Source organism: Macrotis lagotis, chromosome 2 (genome assembly GCF_037893015.1).
Source record: "Macrotis lagotis isolate mMagLag1 chromosome 2, bilby.v1.9.chrom.fasta, whole genome shotgun sequence".
In the NCBI taxonomy this organism is placed as follows: domain Eukaryota; kingdom Metazoa; phylum Chordata; class Mammalia; order Peramelemorphia; family Peramelidae; genus Macrotis; species Macrotis lagotis.
In genome coordinates, this window is record NC_133659.1 from 188,783,764 (window position 1) to 188,804,147 (window position 20,384).

At 37.8% G+C, this 20,384-nt stretch overlaps 1 protein-coding gene and 1 long non-coding RNA gene across 2 annotated transcripts in view; one reads left to right on the forward strand and one right to left on the reverse strand.

Moving 5' to 3' along the window:
- LOC141513803 (uncharacterized) lies at nucleotides 1-16,248 on the reverse strand. The gene is made up of 3 exons (XR_012475883.1): nucleotides 15,494-16,248; nucleotides 14,836-15,277; nucleotides 1-450 (listed from the first exon to the last, which is right to left on the reverse strand). It is a non-coding gene; the product is annotated as an uncharacterized LOC141513803 (long non-coding RNA).
- Nucleotides 15,765-20,384, forward strand: part of TOP2A (DNA topoisomerase II alpha) — a 24,057-nt gene continuing 19,437 nt past the window's right edge. The window contains exons 1-6 of the mRNA XM_074223974.1: nucleotides 15,765-15,890; nucleotides 17,601-17,756; nucleotides 18,006-18,096; nucleotides 18,572-18,635; nucleotides 19,657-19,802; nucleotides 20,174-20,271. Coding sequence (XP_074080075.1) covers nucleotides 15,867-15,890; nucleotides 17,601-17,756; nucleotides 18,006-18,096; nucleotides 18,572-18,635; nucleotides 19,657-19,802; nucleotides 20,174-20,271 — 579 coding nt within the window. The 5' untranslated portion in view covers nucleotides 15,765-15,866. The remainder of the gene's footprint in view (nucleotides 15,891-17,600; nucleotides 17,757-18,005; nucleotides 18,097-18,571; nucleotides 18,636-19,656; nucleotides 19,803-20,173; nucleotides 20,272-20,384) is intronic.

A 20,384-nucleotide genomic window follows, 5' to 3' on the forward strand; every position in this document is an offset into this window, starting at 1 on the left:
ATGAGGAAAATGATAAAAAAAAAAAGGGGGGGATTCAATATTTCAAAACTCACTGAGATTGTCTCAGCAAGTTCAGGCAAGGAGGTAGGGAAGGAAGAGGAAGAGAGAGAATGTGTCTAAAGATTGCAATGATCAACTGCTTGATCTGAGTTCATATGTGGGAATATCACCCTAGTTGTCAGTCTCATTAGTTTTCTCTGATCCATGTTAGATTCTCATCTTCTGTCTTCATCTTCTGATACTCACTATAGCCAGCACAGAAAGGATAAGTTCCAATTTTTCTTCCACTTTGCCTCACCCTGATTTTAGCCTTGCTCTTCCATATGAGTTCCCAGTCTTTCAAAACCTCTCCTCCACTCAAATCAAGAAAGGCATCACATGGTCTAGTGGGGTGTCTAAGCCTCTCTGTTCCTAGTCAAATGAAGGAAATTTCCCATGGAATGGCATAGCCTACAAACACAGTATGGAGAACAGAGACGTGTTTACGTTAAAAAAAAAACTTTAGCTACCCTCCCACTTTGTATTTCAAGATAAAGTCAAAATGGATACATGTTTTAGACATAAAGGATATAATAAATAAATTAAGATGGCATAAAAAAATTTACCTATTTGATCTATGGATAAGGAGAGAGTTTATAACTCAAAAAGAGATAGAGACGATCACAGGAGGTAAAATGGATAATTTTAGTTACATAAAATTAAAGAGGTTTTGCCCAAACAAAACCAATGCACAAAATTAGAAGGAAAGCAGGAAACTGAGGGAGGGAAAGAGATTTTTACAGCAAATTTCTCTGATAAAGGCCATCTCTCTCTCTCTCTCTCTCTCTCTCTCTCTCTCTCTCTCTCTCTCTCTCTCTCTCTCTCTTAGATTTTTCAAGGCAATGTGGCTAGGTAATTATTTAGTGTCTGAGGCCGGATTTGAATTCAGGTACTACTGACTCCAAGGCCAGTGCTGTATCCAGTGAGCCACCTAGCCGCCCTATTTCTCAAATATATATAGTGAACAAGTCAAATTTGCAAAAAATCTAGAGCCACTCTTCAATTGATAAATAGTATATATATATATATATAAATAGTATATATATATATATATATATATATATATATAAAGAATACGAAAAATCAGTTTTCAGAAGAAGAAATCAAAGCTTTTGATATAAAAACATCACTTATATAAAAATATTAATAGCCCTGTTTGTGGTGGCAAAGAATTGGAAATCAAGTAAATGCCCTTCAATTGGGGAATGGCTTAGCAAACTGTGGTATATGTATGTCATGGAACACTATTGTTCTATTAGAAACCAGGAGGGATGGGATTTCAGGGAAACCTGGAGGGATTTGCATGAACTGATGCTGAGTTAGATGAGCAGAACCAGAAAAACACTGTACATCCTAACAGCAACATGGGGGTGATGATCAACCTTGATGGACTTGCTCATCCTGTCAGTGCAACAATCAAGGACAATTTGGGGCTGTCTGCAATGGAAAATATCATCTGTATCCAGAGAAACAACCGTGCAGTTTGAACAGACCAAGGACTATTACCTTAAATTTAGAAAAAAACAAACTGGTATCTTATTGTCTGATTTTGCTATCTCTTATACTTTATGTTTCTTCCTTAAGGGTATGATTTCTCTCTCATCACATTCAATTTGGATTAATGTATACCATGGAAACAATGTAAAGACTGGCAAATTGCCTTCTGTGGGAGGTGGGGGAAGGGAAGTAAGATTAGGTGAAAAATTGTAAAACCTAAAATAAATAAAATCTTTAATTTTAAAAAAAGCTATCAATAGTTATATGGAAACATGTTTTAAATCACTAATAATTAGATAAATATAAGTTAAAATAACTCTGAAATACAATTTCACACTATCAGAATGGCTAACATGACCAAAAAAGAAAATTATAAATACTGGAGGGGATATGGAAAGATAGTTACCCTAATTCACTATTGTTGGGGCTATGAACTATAACCATTTTGGAACTTTGCCCAAAGGACTATTAAACTTCATAGCCTTTGTCCCAGGGGTACCACTACTAGGTCTGGTAAAGAATTAAAAATTGAGGAGATACCCATCAAATGGGAAGTGACTGACAAATGATAGTATATGATTGGGATGAAATACTATTGAATCACAAGAAATGCCAGAGAGAATAGTTTCAGAAAAACCTGGAAATACATTGACTGATGCAAAGTGAAGTGAACAGAACTAGAACATTATATAGTAACAGAAACATTTTTTTGTTTTTTTGCAAGACAATGGGGTTAAATGACTTGCCCAAGGCCACACAGCTAGGTAATTACTAAGTGTCTGAGGCGGGATTTGAACTCAGGTACTCCTGACTCCAAGGCCAGTGCTTTATCCACTGCGCCACCTAGACACCCCAGTAACAGAAACATTTTAATGATAATCAACTATAAAAAGCATCTACTAGTATTAATGCAATGATCCACAACAATACCAAAGAATTCATAATGAAAAATGCTATCCATCCCCTGAAAGAAAATTGATGAATTCTGAATGCAGATTAACACATATTTTTTTCACTTTCTTTTTCTTGGGTTTTTTTTGGTAATGTGGCTACTGTGGAAATATATTTTGCATGATTTCATATGTATATTGTGGAGGAGTTGCTGGAAAGAGAACATTTGGAACTAAAAGTAAATATCATTTAAATTAAATTAAATACATAAAATAAAATAAAAACACATGTTTGAAAGACACCTGGTCAAAATAAAGCCTTTAAGGCTATATATTGTTCTACACTGAATCAACTTTTTTTATAATCAAGTAATAAATATAACAGGATTTTGCAAAGGCAAAAAAGTAAAATAAAACTCTTACTCAATCTCATACTAGTTTCAAACTCACATCCAACATATATGAAGAGTGGTGGGGGAAAGAGAAGGGAAACTGTTGGTTGGATAGTGAAATCTCACTTCAAATCATTTTATCTTCTCATTCATCACACATCTCAAACATGGTCAAGAACATCATAAAATAAAATAATTAGTTGTTACATTATGAATAAAGTAATCCAATCAATCCCATATAGAAAATAAAACATACTTAACATTGTAATATTTATCTGTAATAGAAAAACACTAGAGATCTTTCTAATAAGATCAGGGGTAAAACAACGTTATTCATTGATCCTACTATTACATGATATAGTTCTAGAAATACTAGTTTAGATCAACATTTTATATTACATTCCATAATAAACTCTAAATAGATAGATGACCTACATATAAAAAAAGACACATCACAAACAAAATATATTCCCTTATTTGAATAAGGGAAGAGTTCTTAAGCAAACATAAGAAATAAGATAGATAATTTTGATTGCTTAAAATTAAAACATTTCTCTACCAACAAAAGTAAAGCAGTTAGAATTAGAAGAAAAAGTTCACTGGGAAGAAAAGTTATTGAGATTTCTAAATAGAGGTGGCTAGGGTGGTTCAGTGGATAGAGTACCAGCCCAAGAGTCAGGAGTACCTGAGTTCAAATCTGGCCTCAGACACTTAATAATTATCCAGTTGTGTGGCCTTGGACAAGCCACTTAACCCCATTGCCTCAAAAAAAACTAAAAAGAGAGAGAGAGAGAGAGAGAGATTTCTAAATAATTTAATATTTAAGCTATATAAGGAATTGATAGAATTTATATATATAAGGAATTGATAGAATTGATAGAAATTCATAATAATAAACACTATATGCTTGGAGATAAATGGTCAAAAATTATGAACAGTTTTCCACAGAAGAAATACCAACTATCAGTATCTATATAAAATTACTATTTAGAACTATGTAAATTAAAATAATTCTGAGATTCTACCTCATATCCATTAGATTGACAAAGTTGGGATGGGGAGAAATTAGGCTTATGCTCGTTGGAAGGCCTATGGAAGGACAGGCACATTAATAGATTCTTGGTAGAACTGTGAATTAGTCCATTCATCTGGAAAGCATTTTGGAAAGTCATTAAACTGTGCAAACTTTTATCCATTGATACCACTACTTGGCATATACCCCAAAGAATAAAAAAAGAATGAAAAACCCATACAAGCAAAAATATGTTTACCAATACTTTTCACTGTAACAAAGAATTAGAAACAAAGCAAATGACAACCAATTGAAAATTGGCTTAACAAATTGTGGTATATAGATGTAACAGAATATTATTGTGTTGAAAGAAATTACAAAAGATATTGCTTCAGAAAAAAATGGTAGGGGCGGCTAGGTGGCATAGTGGATAAAGCACTGGCCTTGGAGTCAGGAGTACCTAGGTTCAAATCCGGTCTCAGACACTTAATAATTACCCAGCTGTGTGGCCTTGGGCAAGCCACTTAACCCCATTTGCTTTGCAAAAACTTAAAAAAAAAACTGGTAGATGGTAATGATGCAATAGTGAAATGAGCAGAAACAGAACTATGTAGACAATGATCATAGTATTATAAAAGAAAGACTTAAGAATTCTGAAAAGTGCAATGACCAAACATGGCTCCAGAAAAATAAGAATGAATCATAATAATATAATTAACATTTAAATAGCACTTTCATGTTTAAAAAACATTATATATACAGATACATATATATAAAATCTCAATTGATTCTCACAACATCTATTGCTATTATTATCTCCATTTTACAGATAATATAATTGAAGCTATGAGAAGTTAAATGACTTGCTCAGTCATGGAGACTGCTAAGGTAAAGGAAGGTACAGTCATGGAGCTTATAAGTGAGACTAAATTTTAATTTACATCTTCCAGATACACTGCACTACCTAGTTTACCTGATGACTAAAACATGCTATCATTTCTTGGTGCAGAGATGATGGGTTGTAGGTACAGAAATAGACATACATTTTCCAGACAAATTTATCTGATATACTATACTTTTTTAATAAGAGAAGGCTTTCAAGGGGCAGTTAGGTAGGGCAGTGGATAGAGTACTGGCCATGGAGTCAGGAGGACCTGAGTTCAGATGTGATCTCAGACACATAATAATTAATCTAGCTGTATGACCTTGGGCAAGTCACTTAATCCCATTGCCTTGCAAGAAAACAAAAGAAGAGTTTTGTTTGGAAAGGGGGAAATGGGTATACAGTGATAGTATTACAAAAAAAGACAAAAATGAAAACAGTATCAATGAAATATTTTTAAAATTCACAAAAGAGAGTAAGTTTGTAAGGGGACAAAGACAAGCAGAGTCATATTGATACAATTGCGTTAAATTAAATTTATATTTTTAAAATAAATATATGCAATAGATTAATATACAATCTTCTTTTTCTGACCTTTGTATTTGGAAAAATTCATGTTCATAGAATATTTTATAGTTCATAGTTAAAAAAAATTCAAGAGCTGAAAAAAACCCCTGCTTATGGACATTTCCTTTAGGGGAATGGCCACATAGCAGCTATAACTCAAGGTACAATGCAGAAGATGACAGCGGTGCAGCAACCTCAGTGCCTTAGAGAAAACAGCCCAGCAGAGGACAAACAGCAACTTATAGCAGGGCTTGCAGCTTGATGGTACACCTGACAGAAGGTATCAGATGATATTAGCAGCACTGTGAGAAAAAAAGTGGCAACACTAAAAGAGGTATTTCAGATAGCACAGTGTATGTTCCTCTCAGATGCATTCAATCAATCAATCAAGTTTATTAACTTCTTCCTTTATTCAGACACTGTGCTAGGCCTGGGAATATCAATTAAAACAAAAATAAAGTTCCTGCCCTCAAAAAACTTACTTCCTTTTTTAAAATTAAATATTGTATATATGTACATATAAAGTACATATATATGTACATAAAAGTACATATATATATATGTACTTTTTTTTTAAAGTTTTTGCAAGACAAATGGGGTTAAGTGGCTGGATTTGAACTCAGGAACTCCTGACTCCAGGGCCAGTGTTCTATCCACTGCACCACCTAGCCACCCCTAAATATTTTTTTTAAGAAAGATTTTATTTATTTTGAGTTTTACAATTTTCTCCTTATTCTTGCTTCCCTCCCCCCACCCCCCATAAAAGGTAGTCTCTTAGTCTTTACATTGTTTTCATGGTATACATTGAACTAAGTTGAATGTGATGAGCGAAAATCATATCCTTAAAGGAAGAAAAAAAAAGTAAAAGAAACAGCAAAATTACATAATGAGATAACGGGGTTTTTTTTCCTAAATAGAAGGCAATAGTCTTTGGTCTTTGTTCAAACTCCACATTTCTTTCTCTAGATGCAGATGGTATTCTCCATCACAAATAACTCAAAATTGTCCCTGATTGTTGCACTGATGGAATGAGCAAGTCCATCGAGGTTAATCATCACTCCCATGTTGCTGTTAGGGTATACAGTGTTTTTCTGGTTCTGCTCATCTCAGTTAGCATCAGTTCAGGCAAATCCTTCCAGGCTTCCCTGAATTCCCATCCCTCCTGGTTTCTAATAGAACAATAGAGTTCCATGACATACATATACCACAGTTTGTTAAGCCATTCCCCAATTGAAGGACATTCACTTAATTTCCAATTCTTTGCCACCACAAAAAAAGCTTACTTTCTAATAGAGGAAGATAACATGTAAAAAGGAAGCTAAACATTTGGAAGGGGGGAGAATGAGTATCTGAGCAGGGGGGAATAGAGGAGAAAAAAGTCTAAAGAGTCAGAAGAGCTCAGAGACCAGGGAAGAATGAAGGGAGGAACACGGCAGTCCTGAGTCCTTCCTTAAAAATAGAGCTTCTGACTTGCATAAATTGATGCTAAGTGAGATGAGCAGAACCAGAAGAACATTATGCACCTTAACAACAACATGGAATGATGATCAACCTCAATGGACTTGCTCACTCCATAAGTGCAATGATCAGGCATAATTTTAGGGTATTTGTGATGGAGACTCTGTATCCAAAAAAGGAATTGTGGAGTTTAAAAGAAGACAAAAGAGTGTTATTTTCAATTTTTTAAAAAGTCATCTTATGTATTACATAATTTTGCTATATCTAATATTTTCTTTCTTCCTTATGGACATGTTTTTTCTCTCAACATATTCAATTTTGATCTATGATCATGGAACAAATGTGAAATATATCAGATTGTCTTTTGTTGTGGGGTGGGGGGAAGAGAGGGAGAGGGGAAAAATTGTAAAATTCAAAACCTTGAATTTGAACTACTATTGTATATAATTGGAAAACAAATAAAACATTTATATAATGTTTTAAAAATAAATTGAAAGAAAAAGAAGTGTGAAAAAATAGAAATTTTGGAAGGAACTGACCAATCATAGGAAGGGATTACAGGGGTAGGGGGGGATTTTTTCCCAAGTTAGAAGGACTGAAGAGACACAGTGGAAAACAAAGTTCAGAGATTCAGATTGTCCCTCAATCCTGAATGTCCCCAAAGTGGGTGGCTTCTCCTAGGTATTCTCTTACAAATGGAACCAGTGATATGGAAATCTGTGGGAGAGTATATATTTTATAATATCCAACAGAGTCAATCTATGAAAGTTGCATGTGAGAGGAGTTTTGTTGTAATTCCTGTTTACTATTCAATTAAATATCTTTTCTTTGGACCTATAGATGTTCTCATTGTTCAAATAAAAGGAACAACAGTGAGAGAGCACAAGGAGAATCTAGAACTCAAGAGAGTGGAAAGGAATGGTTGCAGTTTTCTGGAATGCAAGTTTCTGTCAGAGCAGGAAGATGGAATTCTAGACACCCATGAACAAGATTTTCAAAGTCTTTGCCTCACCCCACACCATATCCAATCAATTGCCAAGTCTTGTTGACTCTAATCCTTTATCTTGAATTAGTACCCTTCTCTCCACCTTATTCAGACTCTCAACATCTCTCATATCCTATAATAATTCCTTCCTAATTGTTTTCCCTTTTTCCAGTGTTCTCTCCTCTCCAGTTCATCCTCTACACAAATATCAAATTAGCATTTCTAAAACAGCAGTCTGATCAGATCACTGTCCAAACATCTTCAGCAATATTCCAATGTCTCTAAGAAAAATCCAAATTCCTCAGATTGGTATTTACAACCCTCCAAAATCTGACTGCCATCTATATTGTTTCATATATTCCTTTTTTTTTTAAGGTTTTTGCAAGGCAATGGGGTTAAGTGGCTTGCCCAAGGCCACACAGCTAGGTAATTATTAAGTGTCTGAGACTGGATTTGAACCCAGGTCCTCCTGACTCCAAGGCCAGTGCTCTATCCACTGTGCCACCTAGCCACCCCCATATATTCTTCTTTCAAGTATTTTCTTATTCCAGCCAAACTGAATATTTGTTGATTAGCTCTGAGGAATGTTGGCCTGAGAAGTCGCCCCTCAAAAAAAAAAAAAGATTCTTTCTTCTCAGGAAGAAGAAGCAGATAATAGTTTCAGCAGATGTCAATAGTAGCTTATCTTAGAATAAACATTCATTTGGAAGGAAGAATAAAAGAGAAGTATTTCAGCAGAAATATACTTCTTCCAGATGATATTCTCTTTTTTACTGGCATGACTGAGACTTGCAGGGAAGAGTCATGCTGATGTTCTGAGGATGACTCTATACCTTAATTTTCTCTTATTTACTTTTTAATTGTCATAATTAGAATGCCTGGGGGCAGCCAGGCTGCACAGTTTCCCTGGAGTCAGGAGGACCTGAGTTCAAATCTACCTCAGACACTTAATAATTAGCTAGTTGTGTGACCCTGGGCACACAACTTTTTTTTTGCCTTGCAAAAAAAAAAATTCATAATTAGATTGCCATCTAATTTATTATCATGCCTGGTCTGTTAGGTGGAGAGTTAAATCATCTTTGCAAAACTGTTATTACCCCCCAAAAAAATCCTTACTGAATCTGGAATAGCAAAGGGGTCCAAAATGTTTAGGATCTATGATATGCAGTAAATGCTAATGGAATAAAAATGAATGAATGAATGAATAAGGAAATTGACTGGACCATTTACAGGAAATGATATTCGAAAGGTTCAGGAAAGGTCATTAACTATAGAAACAAAATGGAGTTAAATAGTCCTGAACTGTTGCACTATATTTTTTTAAACTGTAATAGTTATGGTATGATCTTTCCCTGCTTCCATCCAATGACCTCTTTATGACATCAGAGAAGATACAGCCTCATAAGTGGCATGCCACAGTACCTTCTCATATTCATCTCAAAGAAAGAGATGTTCTATAGCTGTGGTGACTGTCAGAAGAGGGATTCTAATCCTGAAAAAGATAAAGCAAGTGAATATGTGAGCCACTAATCTTTTAAACATTCTAATCTGAGAGTCTGTTAACAGAAACTAGTAAATCAAGAGAGGGGTTGTTATCCTGCATTCTCAAAAAGGACCAAAACTTCAGGAAGGCAATGTCATGACTTGCAAGTAAATTGGATTTAAGTGAGGGTGGGCTGTGCAAAGTCTCCATCTGAACAACTGGGAGAATCAATAACAGCTTCACTCACTTCCGTCCCTCTCCTTTCTGCTTGTTCAAATCTACTCTTCAGTTAGATCAAATACCACTTAAGGACCTATATGTGTTAGGTAATCTCCCCAGTTAGGTTTTGAATTCTGTAAGAACCAAGAATTTGGCCAGTCTCTGCAGGGATTTAACAGAAGACCTTTCACATTTTAGGAGCTTAACATTTACTTGTTAAATAATAGAGGGGAGAGATAGCAGGTTTTTCTTTTTTTAAGCTGGTTTTAAATCTATTATGGCTGTCTCTCCCTCCTCAGTACATGATGAGGAGGGAGACTAATTTCCTTCAGTTTTGCTCAACCCTGAACAAAAATTGAGCATGTGAGAGGAAGGATACCACCTGTCAGCAGAGGTGGCCTAAAGTTGAGCTGCTTTTGAAAAAACACTAGAGAAGTTCTTAGAGTTGTGTTTGAAATCAACCCCTCCTGGGCAGCTAGGTGGCTCAGTGGATAGAGCACCTGCCCTGGAGTCAGGAGTGACCTTCCAAATGTGACCTCAGACACTTAATAATTACCTAGCTGTTCGGCCTTGGGCAAGCCACTTAACCCCATTGCCTAGGGAAAAAAACAAAAAACAAAAACAAGAAGAAACCAACTCCTCCCACAACCTTTCAGATACCATTTCCTCATCTGTGAAAATGGGCTTAAGCATTCAAAGCCTTCTTACCAGCCCAGGGCTCTTAGCTCTCCAAGTTTCACTACATCACATTGCCTAATACAAGGAAGGATAATAATAAAGATTGAGAAGAGTGCTTGTGGACCCACCAAGATGATTGTAGGGCAATCCTCTATCAAATATTCCCCTGAGGAAAAATGGATGAATAATAGAAAGGCATTAAAATTGTTAGATAGATAATTTATTAAGCCAGACAGTGTGCTAAGCACTGAGGGTACAAAGAACAGTCCAAAAAAAAAAAGGTCCCTGCTTTTTTCCCTTGTTGGGGGAAATATACCAAATATACCAAGATATATACCAAATAAATTGGAAATAATTAATAAAGGAAAAGTATTTGAATTAAAGAGGTTCAGGAAAGGTTTCCTATAAAAGGTAGGATTTTTTTGCTCAAATGTAAAGGAAGTCAGGGAAACCAGGAGGTAGAGAGGAGAGGCCTTCTAAATAAAGGGGACATATTATTTTATAAAGGAGACATTTTTAATAAAGGGGACATTTAAATGAAAATATCCAGGGTTAGGGGATGGAGTGTTTTATTCAAGGACAGAGGAGACCAGTACCAGTGAATCAGGATGAGAGTGGGTATAAAGTGTAAAAAGACTGCTAAGGTAAAGGAAGGTACAGTGACATGAAGAGCTTTGAACCACAGATATTATATTTGATCTTAGAAGTGATAGCACAGTCACTGGAGCATATTGAATGGGGGATAGAGGTTGAGGGTGACTGATCTGCAATCACTTTTAAAACTGATGGAGGGCGGCTAGGTGGCATAGTGGATAAGGGCAGCTAGGTGGCGTAGTGGATAAAGCACCAGAAGTACCTGGGTTCAAATCTGATCTCAGACACTTAATAATTACCTGTGTGGCCTTGGGCAAGCCACTTAACCCCATTGCCTTGTAAAAACTAAAAGAAATAAATACATATTAAAACTAATTGATGGCAGGGTCACCATGTTGGTATGGTTCAAATATGAGGTGATGAGAGACTTTTCCAGAAAAGTGACTGTCAGAGGGCAGAAGGAAACTCATATTAGAAATTTCACAAATGTAAAATTAATGGGGCTTGGCAACAGATTAAATGGGGAGGTAGAGGGTAGAATACCAGCCTTGGAGTTCAGAAGACCTGAGTTCAAATTCATCCTTGGGCAACTCACTTAACCCTAATTACCTAAAAAAAGGAAGGAAGGAAGGATGGAAGGAAGGAAGGAAGGAAGGAAGGAAGGAAGGAAGGAAGGAAGGAAGGAAGGAAGGAAGGAAAGACAGAAAGAAATAAACAAAGATTTGAGGGGAGGAGACTAGAGGGGAGTTAGGAGGGACTGAAGACTAAAAGGATGGTGGTGCCCTCAACAAGAGCAGGGAAGTTAGGAAGAGGGGAGGATTTGAGGGTAAGATAATGAGTTCATTTTTGGACTCAGGTAGAGTTTAAGAGGTGGTACAGTAGATAGAGCACCGGTCTTGGGGTCAGGAGGACAGGAGTTTGAATCAAGCCTGATTGCCTCACATCCAGGGCCATCTCCAGTAGGCCTAATTCATATCTGGATGCAGATGGTTCTGAGTTTTGTTTTTTGGGGGATTTTCTTTTGGCTAAGCAATGGGGTTAAGTGACCTGCCCAAGGTCACACAGCTAGGCAATTATTAGGTGTCTGGGGTCAAATTTGAACTCAGGTCCTCCTGACTCCAGGACCAGTGCTCTATCCACTGTGCCACCTAGCTGCCCCTGGATATGGATGGTTCTGGAGGAAATGAGGCTTCTGACTTAGCACAGCAACCCCCCCCCCAAATCTAATTCATGTGCTTGTCATGGCATCACCTCCTTGATGTCATAGCCTTCTTCGAGAATGAAGGACAAGCATTACAGGATATCCAAGGACAGGCCATATCCTCAAAGAGTTTACATTCTAATAAAAAGAGACAACATACAAAAAGGAAATGGAAAGTTGAGGGGAAGGTATCAGGATGTATGCAGGACCAGAGGTAGAAAAGTCAAGAGTAAGGAGAAGAGTTGATTGAGAAGGGAGTTGAGATTGTCCTGGGAGTTTCCTCAGATGAGGTTCCAGGAAGAAAGCCACCAATAAACGAAGGAAGCCTGGATTCAGACCTTATGTTGTGCCAAAACTGGGGCTATAAATAGAAAAATTGAGATAATCCCTGCCCTCAAAGGGCCTCATACTCAAAATTGTGGGGACCACCATCAAAGAAAACTTCCCCCCACCCCAAAACTCTCCAGTGGGTGTGTATTTCTAAGTGTGACTTTCCATAGATCTCTGAGACCTCTGAACTCTTCAAGCCTCCATTATTTATCAAGTACCAGTATGGACCAGATGGAAAGTGCTTAGCATTGGGAAAACAAAAACAAAAAACTCTGCCCTCAAGGAGCTTTCATTCTAAAGGAGGAGAGAAAGAGAGCATATAAATGATGAAAGGAGGAGCTAGCACTTTTATAGGAAACCTTTCCTGAACCTCTTCTGCACAAAGTGTCTGGAAAGAAAGGGAAGGTAAAAGGGCATAACTAAAGACAGATATAAAAAATGATGCCATCTGTTTGATGATTAGCAAATGCCTCAAAGCATTGTAGATGGAATGCCAGTATAAAATGAGCTGGAGTAGGAAATGGCAAACCTCTTCAGTATCTTTGCCAAGAAAATCACAAATGGGGTCACAAAGAGTTGGACACAACTGTCAACAACAGTAACAACTACTACTAATATGCCAAACACTTTAAAGTGTTAAGTACTCTACAAATTTTATCCCATTTGATCCTCACAAGAATTCTAGGAGATAACCCTATTTTTTTTATTTTTGTTTCATTTTCCATTTATTTCATTTTCATTTATTTTGTTTCATATTTACAGGCAAACTCAAATTATTTACAAATTTTTTGGTTTTGTTTTTCTAACATTCATTTTATATAAAATTTTGAGTTCCAGATTTCTTCCTCCTTTTATACCCCTCCCTAAGACAGTAAGCAATTTGTATTATCCCCATTTTACAATTGAAGAAACTGAGGCAGGAAGAGTTTAAGTGGCTTGTCTCCAGGGTCACACAAGTAGGAAGAATCTGAGGTCAAATCTTCACTAAGATTTTCCTGAGTTCAGACCCACTATTCTATACAGTGTGCCACCTAGCTATCTCCCTGGAGGAAGAACAAAATGTGTAAAGATTAGAAAAATATGAAGGGGCTAGATTTTGAAGAGCTTCAAATGCCAAACCAAGTTTCTGTTGACTCCCAGAGATAATCGGGAGCCACTGGTTATTTGACTTCAGATGTATATTTTTTTAAAATTACTTTTGAAAGAGATATGGAAAGATATCGACCCTCATATCTTTTTTTTTTTAGATTTTTGCAAGGCAAATGGGGTTTTGCTATCTCTTATACTTTATTTTTCTTCCTTAAGGATATGATTTCTCCTTTATCACATTCAACTTAGATCAGTATATACTATGGAAACACTGTAAAGACTAACAGACTGCCTTCTGTGGGGGGTGGGGGAGGGGGAGGGAAGCAAGATTGGGGGGGAAATTGTAGAATTCAAAATAAATACAAATCTTTCTTTTATGAAAGAAAGAGAGAGAGAGAAAGAAAGAGAAGAGAAAGAGAAAGAAAGACAGAAAGAGAGAAAGAAAGAAAGAAAGGAAGGAAGGAAGGAAGGAAGGAAGGAAGGAAGGAAGGAAGGAAGGAAGGAAAGAGAGAAGAAATGAAGGGAGAAAGAAAGAAAGAAAGGAAGGAAGGAAGGAAGAAAGAAAGAAAGAAAGAAAAGAAAAGAAAAAAGAAAGAAAGAAGGAAGGAAGGAAAGAAAGAAAGAAAAAGAAAGAAAGAAAGGAAGGAAGGAAGGAAGGAAGGAAGGAAGGAGGGGTAAAGACTAACAATAAGAGAGAATGAGGAAAATTGAGGAGGCAATTTGCTAGAGATTCTGGAAAATGAGATCCAGGGTCTATTTCCTCTCTCACTCCCTTCTAGCTCCCATCATTTGAATGCAAGCTCCTTTACAGAAGAGGCTACCTCTGCTGATTTTTTTTTTTTTTAGTTTTTGCAGGGCAAACGGGGTTAAGTGACTTGCCCAAGGCCACACAGCTAGGTAATTATTAAGTGTCTGAGACCAGATTTGAACCCAGGTACTCCTGACTCCAAGGCCGGTGCTCTATCCACTGCAACCACCTAGCCACCCCCCCTTTGCTGATTTTTAATATTTCAGTACTCAGACCTTGGCATTGACCACTAAAGAAAAAAGTGTTGCTGCTGTTCAGTCATATCCAACTGTTTGGAGTTTTCTCGTCTGGGACACTAGAGTGGTTTGCCATTTCCTTCTTCAGTTCATTTCACAGATGAGGAGACGGAAGTCAACAAGGTTAAGTCATTGCCCAGGGTCCCATAACTAGTGTACATCAGAGGCTGAATTTAAACTCTGGAAGTGGAGTCTTCAAGGCTCCAGAGGCTCGGCGGTTCTGTCCATGGCCCCGCCTAGATGCCCCTAATAAATAGCCATAGCTAGGAGTTATGTAGCATTCTTAAGGTTTGCAAAAGCACTTCACAAATTATTCTCTCACTTGCTTCTCTGAAATCCTGGCTCTGTCTGTCTGCTATCTTCCTCCCTCCCCTCCCCCTCCTTCCATCTCTCATCCTCTCCTTCCCCCCAAAAGAAAACTGAGGGTCATATTGATAACATATAATTTTCTATAAATATAGTATTTCTGTTCACCTGCTTTGTTTAAATAAATCCAAATGTGATATAATCCCAGACGTGATTTATTTAGAAATTCTATTTCAGTTGTTTTTATTCCCAACACACTCCGTTTGTAATTCTTAGAGAAAAAGGAAAAGTCTTCCAATGTAAATAAAATTAATATAGGAGTTAAGCTCTTCAGAGTAATGCCTTCAAACAGGACCCTGTTCTGCAGCAAAAATCTCCACGGCTTCTCAACTGTGGCTATTAATATTAATGTAAAAACCACTTGCCAGTCATTTTAATTTTTTTACTCTGCTGTTGAATATAAATTATTGTGGAAATAACAATAAAAGAATGATCAAAAACACACTCCGCGTTTAGAAGGAGCAAAGGGTGTACTTGATTTGAATGGCGACACTGCTGTGCGACCCAGGGAAAGTCCAGGAGCTTCTCGGTGCCTTTTTCTTTTTCTTCTCTGTAAAAGAGAAGAAATCGCGAAATCCCTTTTTAGCTCTAAATCCTATTGGATCCTCGGCTGCGTGGTTAGACTCGGGCTCTAGGGATCTGAGGATTCTTGGGGGCCGGGAAGACACTTCTTGTCCCGTATCCCTCCCTGAACCCCCACTCTCCCCCTTTGCATTCCCGCGCTCCTCCCTCATTTCATAAAACCGCCCAAGTGGTTTTTACGAACCTCCGAACCGGCAAACCGCTGCTTCCTTCTCATTGGTGAAACCTCCCGCCAATCTTCTCGATCCCGACTCCAATTGGTCCCATTTGAAAGTTCCCTAGGATCCCTCCCCCTTCCGTGAGGACAGGCCTATTCGAATAGGACTCCGCAGTGGTTCATTGGGTTGTCTGAGAGCCACACGGTGATTGGTCGCTTGTGGTCGCAGGGACGACGAGTGATTGGTCAATCTGTCTCGGGCGGGCGGGGAAAGGATAATTTTGAAAGGAGCCCGCGTAACGGCCTCCTCGCCTCCGGCGGGTTGTGCAGTCGCTTTCCCATAAGCGCCTGGTCCTCGGTGTGTTCGGTCGCTCCCGTTGCCTCCCCTCACGGCCCGGGCATGGAGGATCTGTCGCCGCTGCAGGTGAGCATGGGGAGCCAGAGCGCGGCTTCGGACTCGGGCGGCCCGGATTGGGCTGGATAACCCCCGGGACCTTGGCCCGGCCAGGAGCCCCCCCTCACGTTCCTCACGGGGGTCTCGGAGCAATGACCTCCGACCCCTGGCCCCGGGTTAGTGAGGAGTCGCCTCAGGCCTCGTGGGCGGCCCCGGGTTGCGCCTCATCCCGGAACCGGCCCCCCCACCCCGGGGTGTAAAGCGAGGCGCGGGGGGGGCAAGGACCCTGCCCCGGCGGCGGCCAGAGGCCCCGTGACCGGGACTAGGGTTACCTGGGCCGAAGGGCCGCGAAACGGGACCCGCCGGGCCCTTCGCCCGCCTTTGTGGCCTGCGCGCAGGGTTTTTACAGTCTAATGGGGGAGGGGCGGCAGGGTGGCACCGTGGATAAAGCACCTGCCCTGGAGTCAGGAGGACCTGGGTTCAAACCCGGCCTCAGACACTTAATAATGACCTTGGGCATGCATGCCACTTAACCCCGTGGCAAAAAAACAATCTAAGGGGGGAGTCAGCGTGTAATCAGAAAGCTAAAAAGTGAGCTACATTGGGACAAATGGGAAGTCATCCTCAGAAGGCAGTGGAACTGAAGGGGATGCTTTTCTGTAAAAGATGGGATTTTAGTTAGTGCTCCCCGGGGAGGTAGTCGGAGGTGAGGGAGGGGCCGAGAGGATGCGCCTACCCCCCTGCTTAGCTTGTGTGGTCCCCGGGGTTCTAGAGGGTCTGAGAAAGATCCAGGAAGTTTGGGTCCGCCCCTTCCTCCCTCGGGCTCCTCTTTGGGAGATCACCTAGGCACACTGACTTGCCCTCACTTTTTCAGATCAGGAAAGTAAAGGCCAGGACCTGGGGGGGGGGGGGCGGAAGGAAAGTAAAGCCCAGGACCTGGGGGTGGCCGGGAATGGCTTTGATACTGTACCTGTCCACCACCCCACGTCCCTTTTATCGACTTTGATGCCCTTTTTATCTTACAGGGGTTTACAAATTAACTTTGCATACAAATTCAGTTTTTAATATGGTTCTACCTAAATCAAGAACTAGGGACCAAGAAACCTTTGGTCCTGGCCCTTATAATGACATGTATGTTTTTCTTAATAGCAGAAAAGAGCTCTACAAAGAATACTGAAACTATGCCCATCGTGGCAACTCATGTACACCACTGTAAAGATAAAAAAAGAAAAAAATTGTGTGAATAAATCTCTCCTAAGCCAAATACCCATTTGTATAGATCATAAAAAATATAATATTTCAGTTATTCCAGACCAACTGTATAGCATGTAGATCTTTTCTGTATGTTTCCCAGGGACATGATTTGATTCATAGTTTGTGTATATCTGAAACAATCAAATTATTTTAGAGCAGGACTTTACATGTTTATATTGCCCTACAAGTTTTCCATTCTGAAAGATGAATATCACTGTCTTCAAAGGAAAATGGATGTAGGACATAATTTTTTTCTGTGTATCTTTGCAATCTCCTTATACTCAGGATTGATTTAAAAAAACTGGTCTTCTTGATGTCTTTTAATTGTTAGGATTCAGTGATCATCTCCTATAAAGTATACTAGTATTGTATTCTACTTTGCAAACTCTACCCTTAACTATTAAAATATTAGTTTGGATTTTTTGTTCTATTTTCCTTTCAAGATTATTATTAAGAAACTTTTCTTATCTGTTTTTTTATTCTTAGCCTGTAAATGAAAATCTACAAGTAAATAAAATAAAGAAAAATGAGGACGCAAAGAAAAGATTGTCTGTTGAGAGAATCTATCAAAAGAAAACCCAGTTGGAGCATATTTTGCTCCGCCCTGATACCTATATTGGCTCTGTGGAGGTTGTGACCCAGGTAAATAAAATCAAGTACAGTTTGATGTTTGGTTTTCTAGGCCTTTGTTCTTTCTGGGTCCCCCCCCCTTCATCTTGGCTTATAAGTAACTGATCTCAAAACTTCAGTCATAAAATGCTTTCAATTAAAGTGTATTTTATTAGTATGCAACTTAGAAAACTTATAAAATCTGTAATGACTAGTTTAATTGTTAGGCATAATTTAGAGAATAACACACTGACCTTTAAAATGTCTTTTACCTTGTTCTAGCAAATGTGGGTTTATGATGAAGGAGTTGGACTTAACTACAGAGATGTAACTTTTGTTCCTGGTTTATACAAAATTTTTGATGAAATTTTAGGTAAGTAAATTCAAGTAAAGGATAAGAGTTATACTCCAAAGCCATTCCAATTAAAATTCTTACCTAGTAAAGATTTCTAAACTTCAGTTGTGGCTTACAAATAATCCATACAATCAAAGGTGTGTATAGCATTTTGACCTTGTTTTAAGTTTTCTAGTTTTTTAAAAAAAATTAAGTAATTCTAATAATAGTTTCACCTCTTATATTTGATTTTAGTGCCTTTCAACAATTTGTTGACATAAATGAATAGCATGAGTAATCATAGTAGTACTTCCATTTTTATAGAAAGTAAGGATTAGTGAGGAAGGTAATTAGCTGGGGTTCAAATGGGGATTTCTGGCTCCAGATCTAGTCTTTGTTGCCTGTAATTAATGCTTTCTCAATTTAGATTAGGTTTTTCTTTGGATTATGAGCATTTCTTTTTGAAAACAGACTTGAATTTCTTATTAAAATTATGATTCCTTTACTCTTGCAGTAAATGCCGCAGACAACAAGCAAAGGGACCCAAAAATGAATTGTATTAAAGTCACAATAGATTCGTAAGTCTTTTTTTGATCACCTATTGAATAAATCCCTAGTATATTTGAGAATAAGAGCTTTTTCTTTTTCTCATCTTAATTCATGCCAGTCCAACAGGTGATATTAATACTCTGGCTTCCCACATTCATAACTGATCTTCTCCAAAATAGGACTGAACCCCAGAGGGTACATAGACCATTAACCTACTGACTTACAGTAAAATGTGCTTTTTGTATTTTTCCAGCAAAGAAGGGAGCTGTATAATAACCAATTGTAGAGAATTTTTAAAATTATCCTGCCTTATAGTCTTTATCCAAGTTTATAGGAAATACTTTTTTCTTTTGTTCCATACAGTATACAATATTTATAATTAAAATACCATTGACTATTACAATAAGCACATTTATTTATTTAATAAGTTACAAAAAGCACATTTTATTCTCTTAAAATTTTGCTTAGAATACTGCAAATTTTTCCATGTAATAGCTATTGTTATTGGTAAAAAATGCCATGGAATAGTCATTTTATTTATGTCCCTGGATAGCAGAATAGAGAAAGGATAAAGGGGAAACTGTCAGGAAGGATGCTTACTTATAGGGGAACCAGTTTTTAATTTTTTTAACTGCAAAATAATATTTTTCCAGGTTTATCTTTTTCTTTCCATTTGGCATAGATCATATGCCCTTCCCCTGTGTATGCTAAATTGTGACTGTTACATATTTATTTAACATTATCATTGTCAGAGCAGATGTCGGAAAGAGTCAAGATTTTGGTGCATTTTCCTGCCTGCTTAGTGTTGTGAATGCTCAGGTTTCACCAATATTCCTTTCTAAGAAATATACTGGGTTTTGTGAGAAGGCAATTATGATGTCCAATTTTAGGAGGGATAAGAGAATGTTCATTTAAACTAATAAAAATTACAACCTATGAATATAAAATATTTAGGAAATAACTCCTATAAATATTGAACTTAAAATACAAAAGCATATGTTTAGCCTTTTATAATTTTAAATAAAAATTCAAATTTCTTTTTTTCTCCAGGGAAAACAATACAATTAGTATCTGGAATAATGGGAAAGGTATTCCTGTTGTAGAGCATAAAGTTGAGAAGGTCTATGTACCTGCTCTTATCTTTGGACAGCTCTTGACTTCCAGTAACTATGATGATGATGAGAAGAAGGTCACTGGTAAGATGTCTGAAAACTACTAAACTGTGGCTAAAAATTGTATCTTTGAAACTCAGGTCACTTATCAATCTTCTGGTGATTGGTGTAAAGGAGAGGGCAGAGATTTATAATTTTGGGGCAGCTGGGTGGAGCACTGGATAGAATACCAGCCCTGTAGTCAGGAGGACCTGAGTTCAAATTAGAACTCAGACACTTAATACTTAGGTATATGACCTTGGGCAAGTCACTTAAACCCCAAAATTTTAAAAAATAATTTTAATACTCTACCAAATACTATGTAGTTAAAATAGATGTGCACCCATCTTCACAGACTGTAAAGGGATTGAGTTTTGAGGGGGTTAAAGTACAATTTATGCCTTTACTTGTCTTAGGTGGTCGAAATGGTTATGGAGCCAAATTATGCAATATATTCAGTACCAAATTTACGGTGGAAACTGCCTGTAAAGAATATAAGAAAATGTTCAAACAGGTATGTATCAGGCCCTGGTTTTTATGATATCTACAGCATAAGTTTGCATCCTTGTTCTTATTATGGAATGTTGTGTAATTTAGAAACATTTAAGCAACTACTGAGATTGTGTG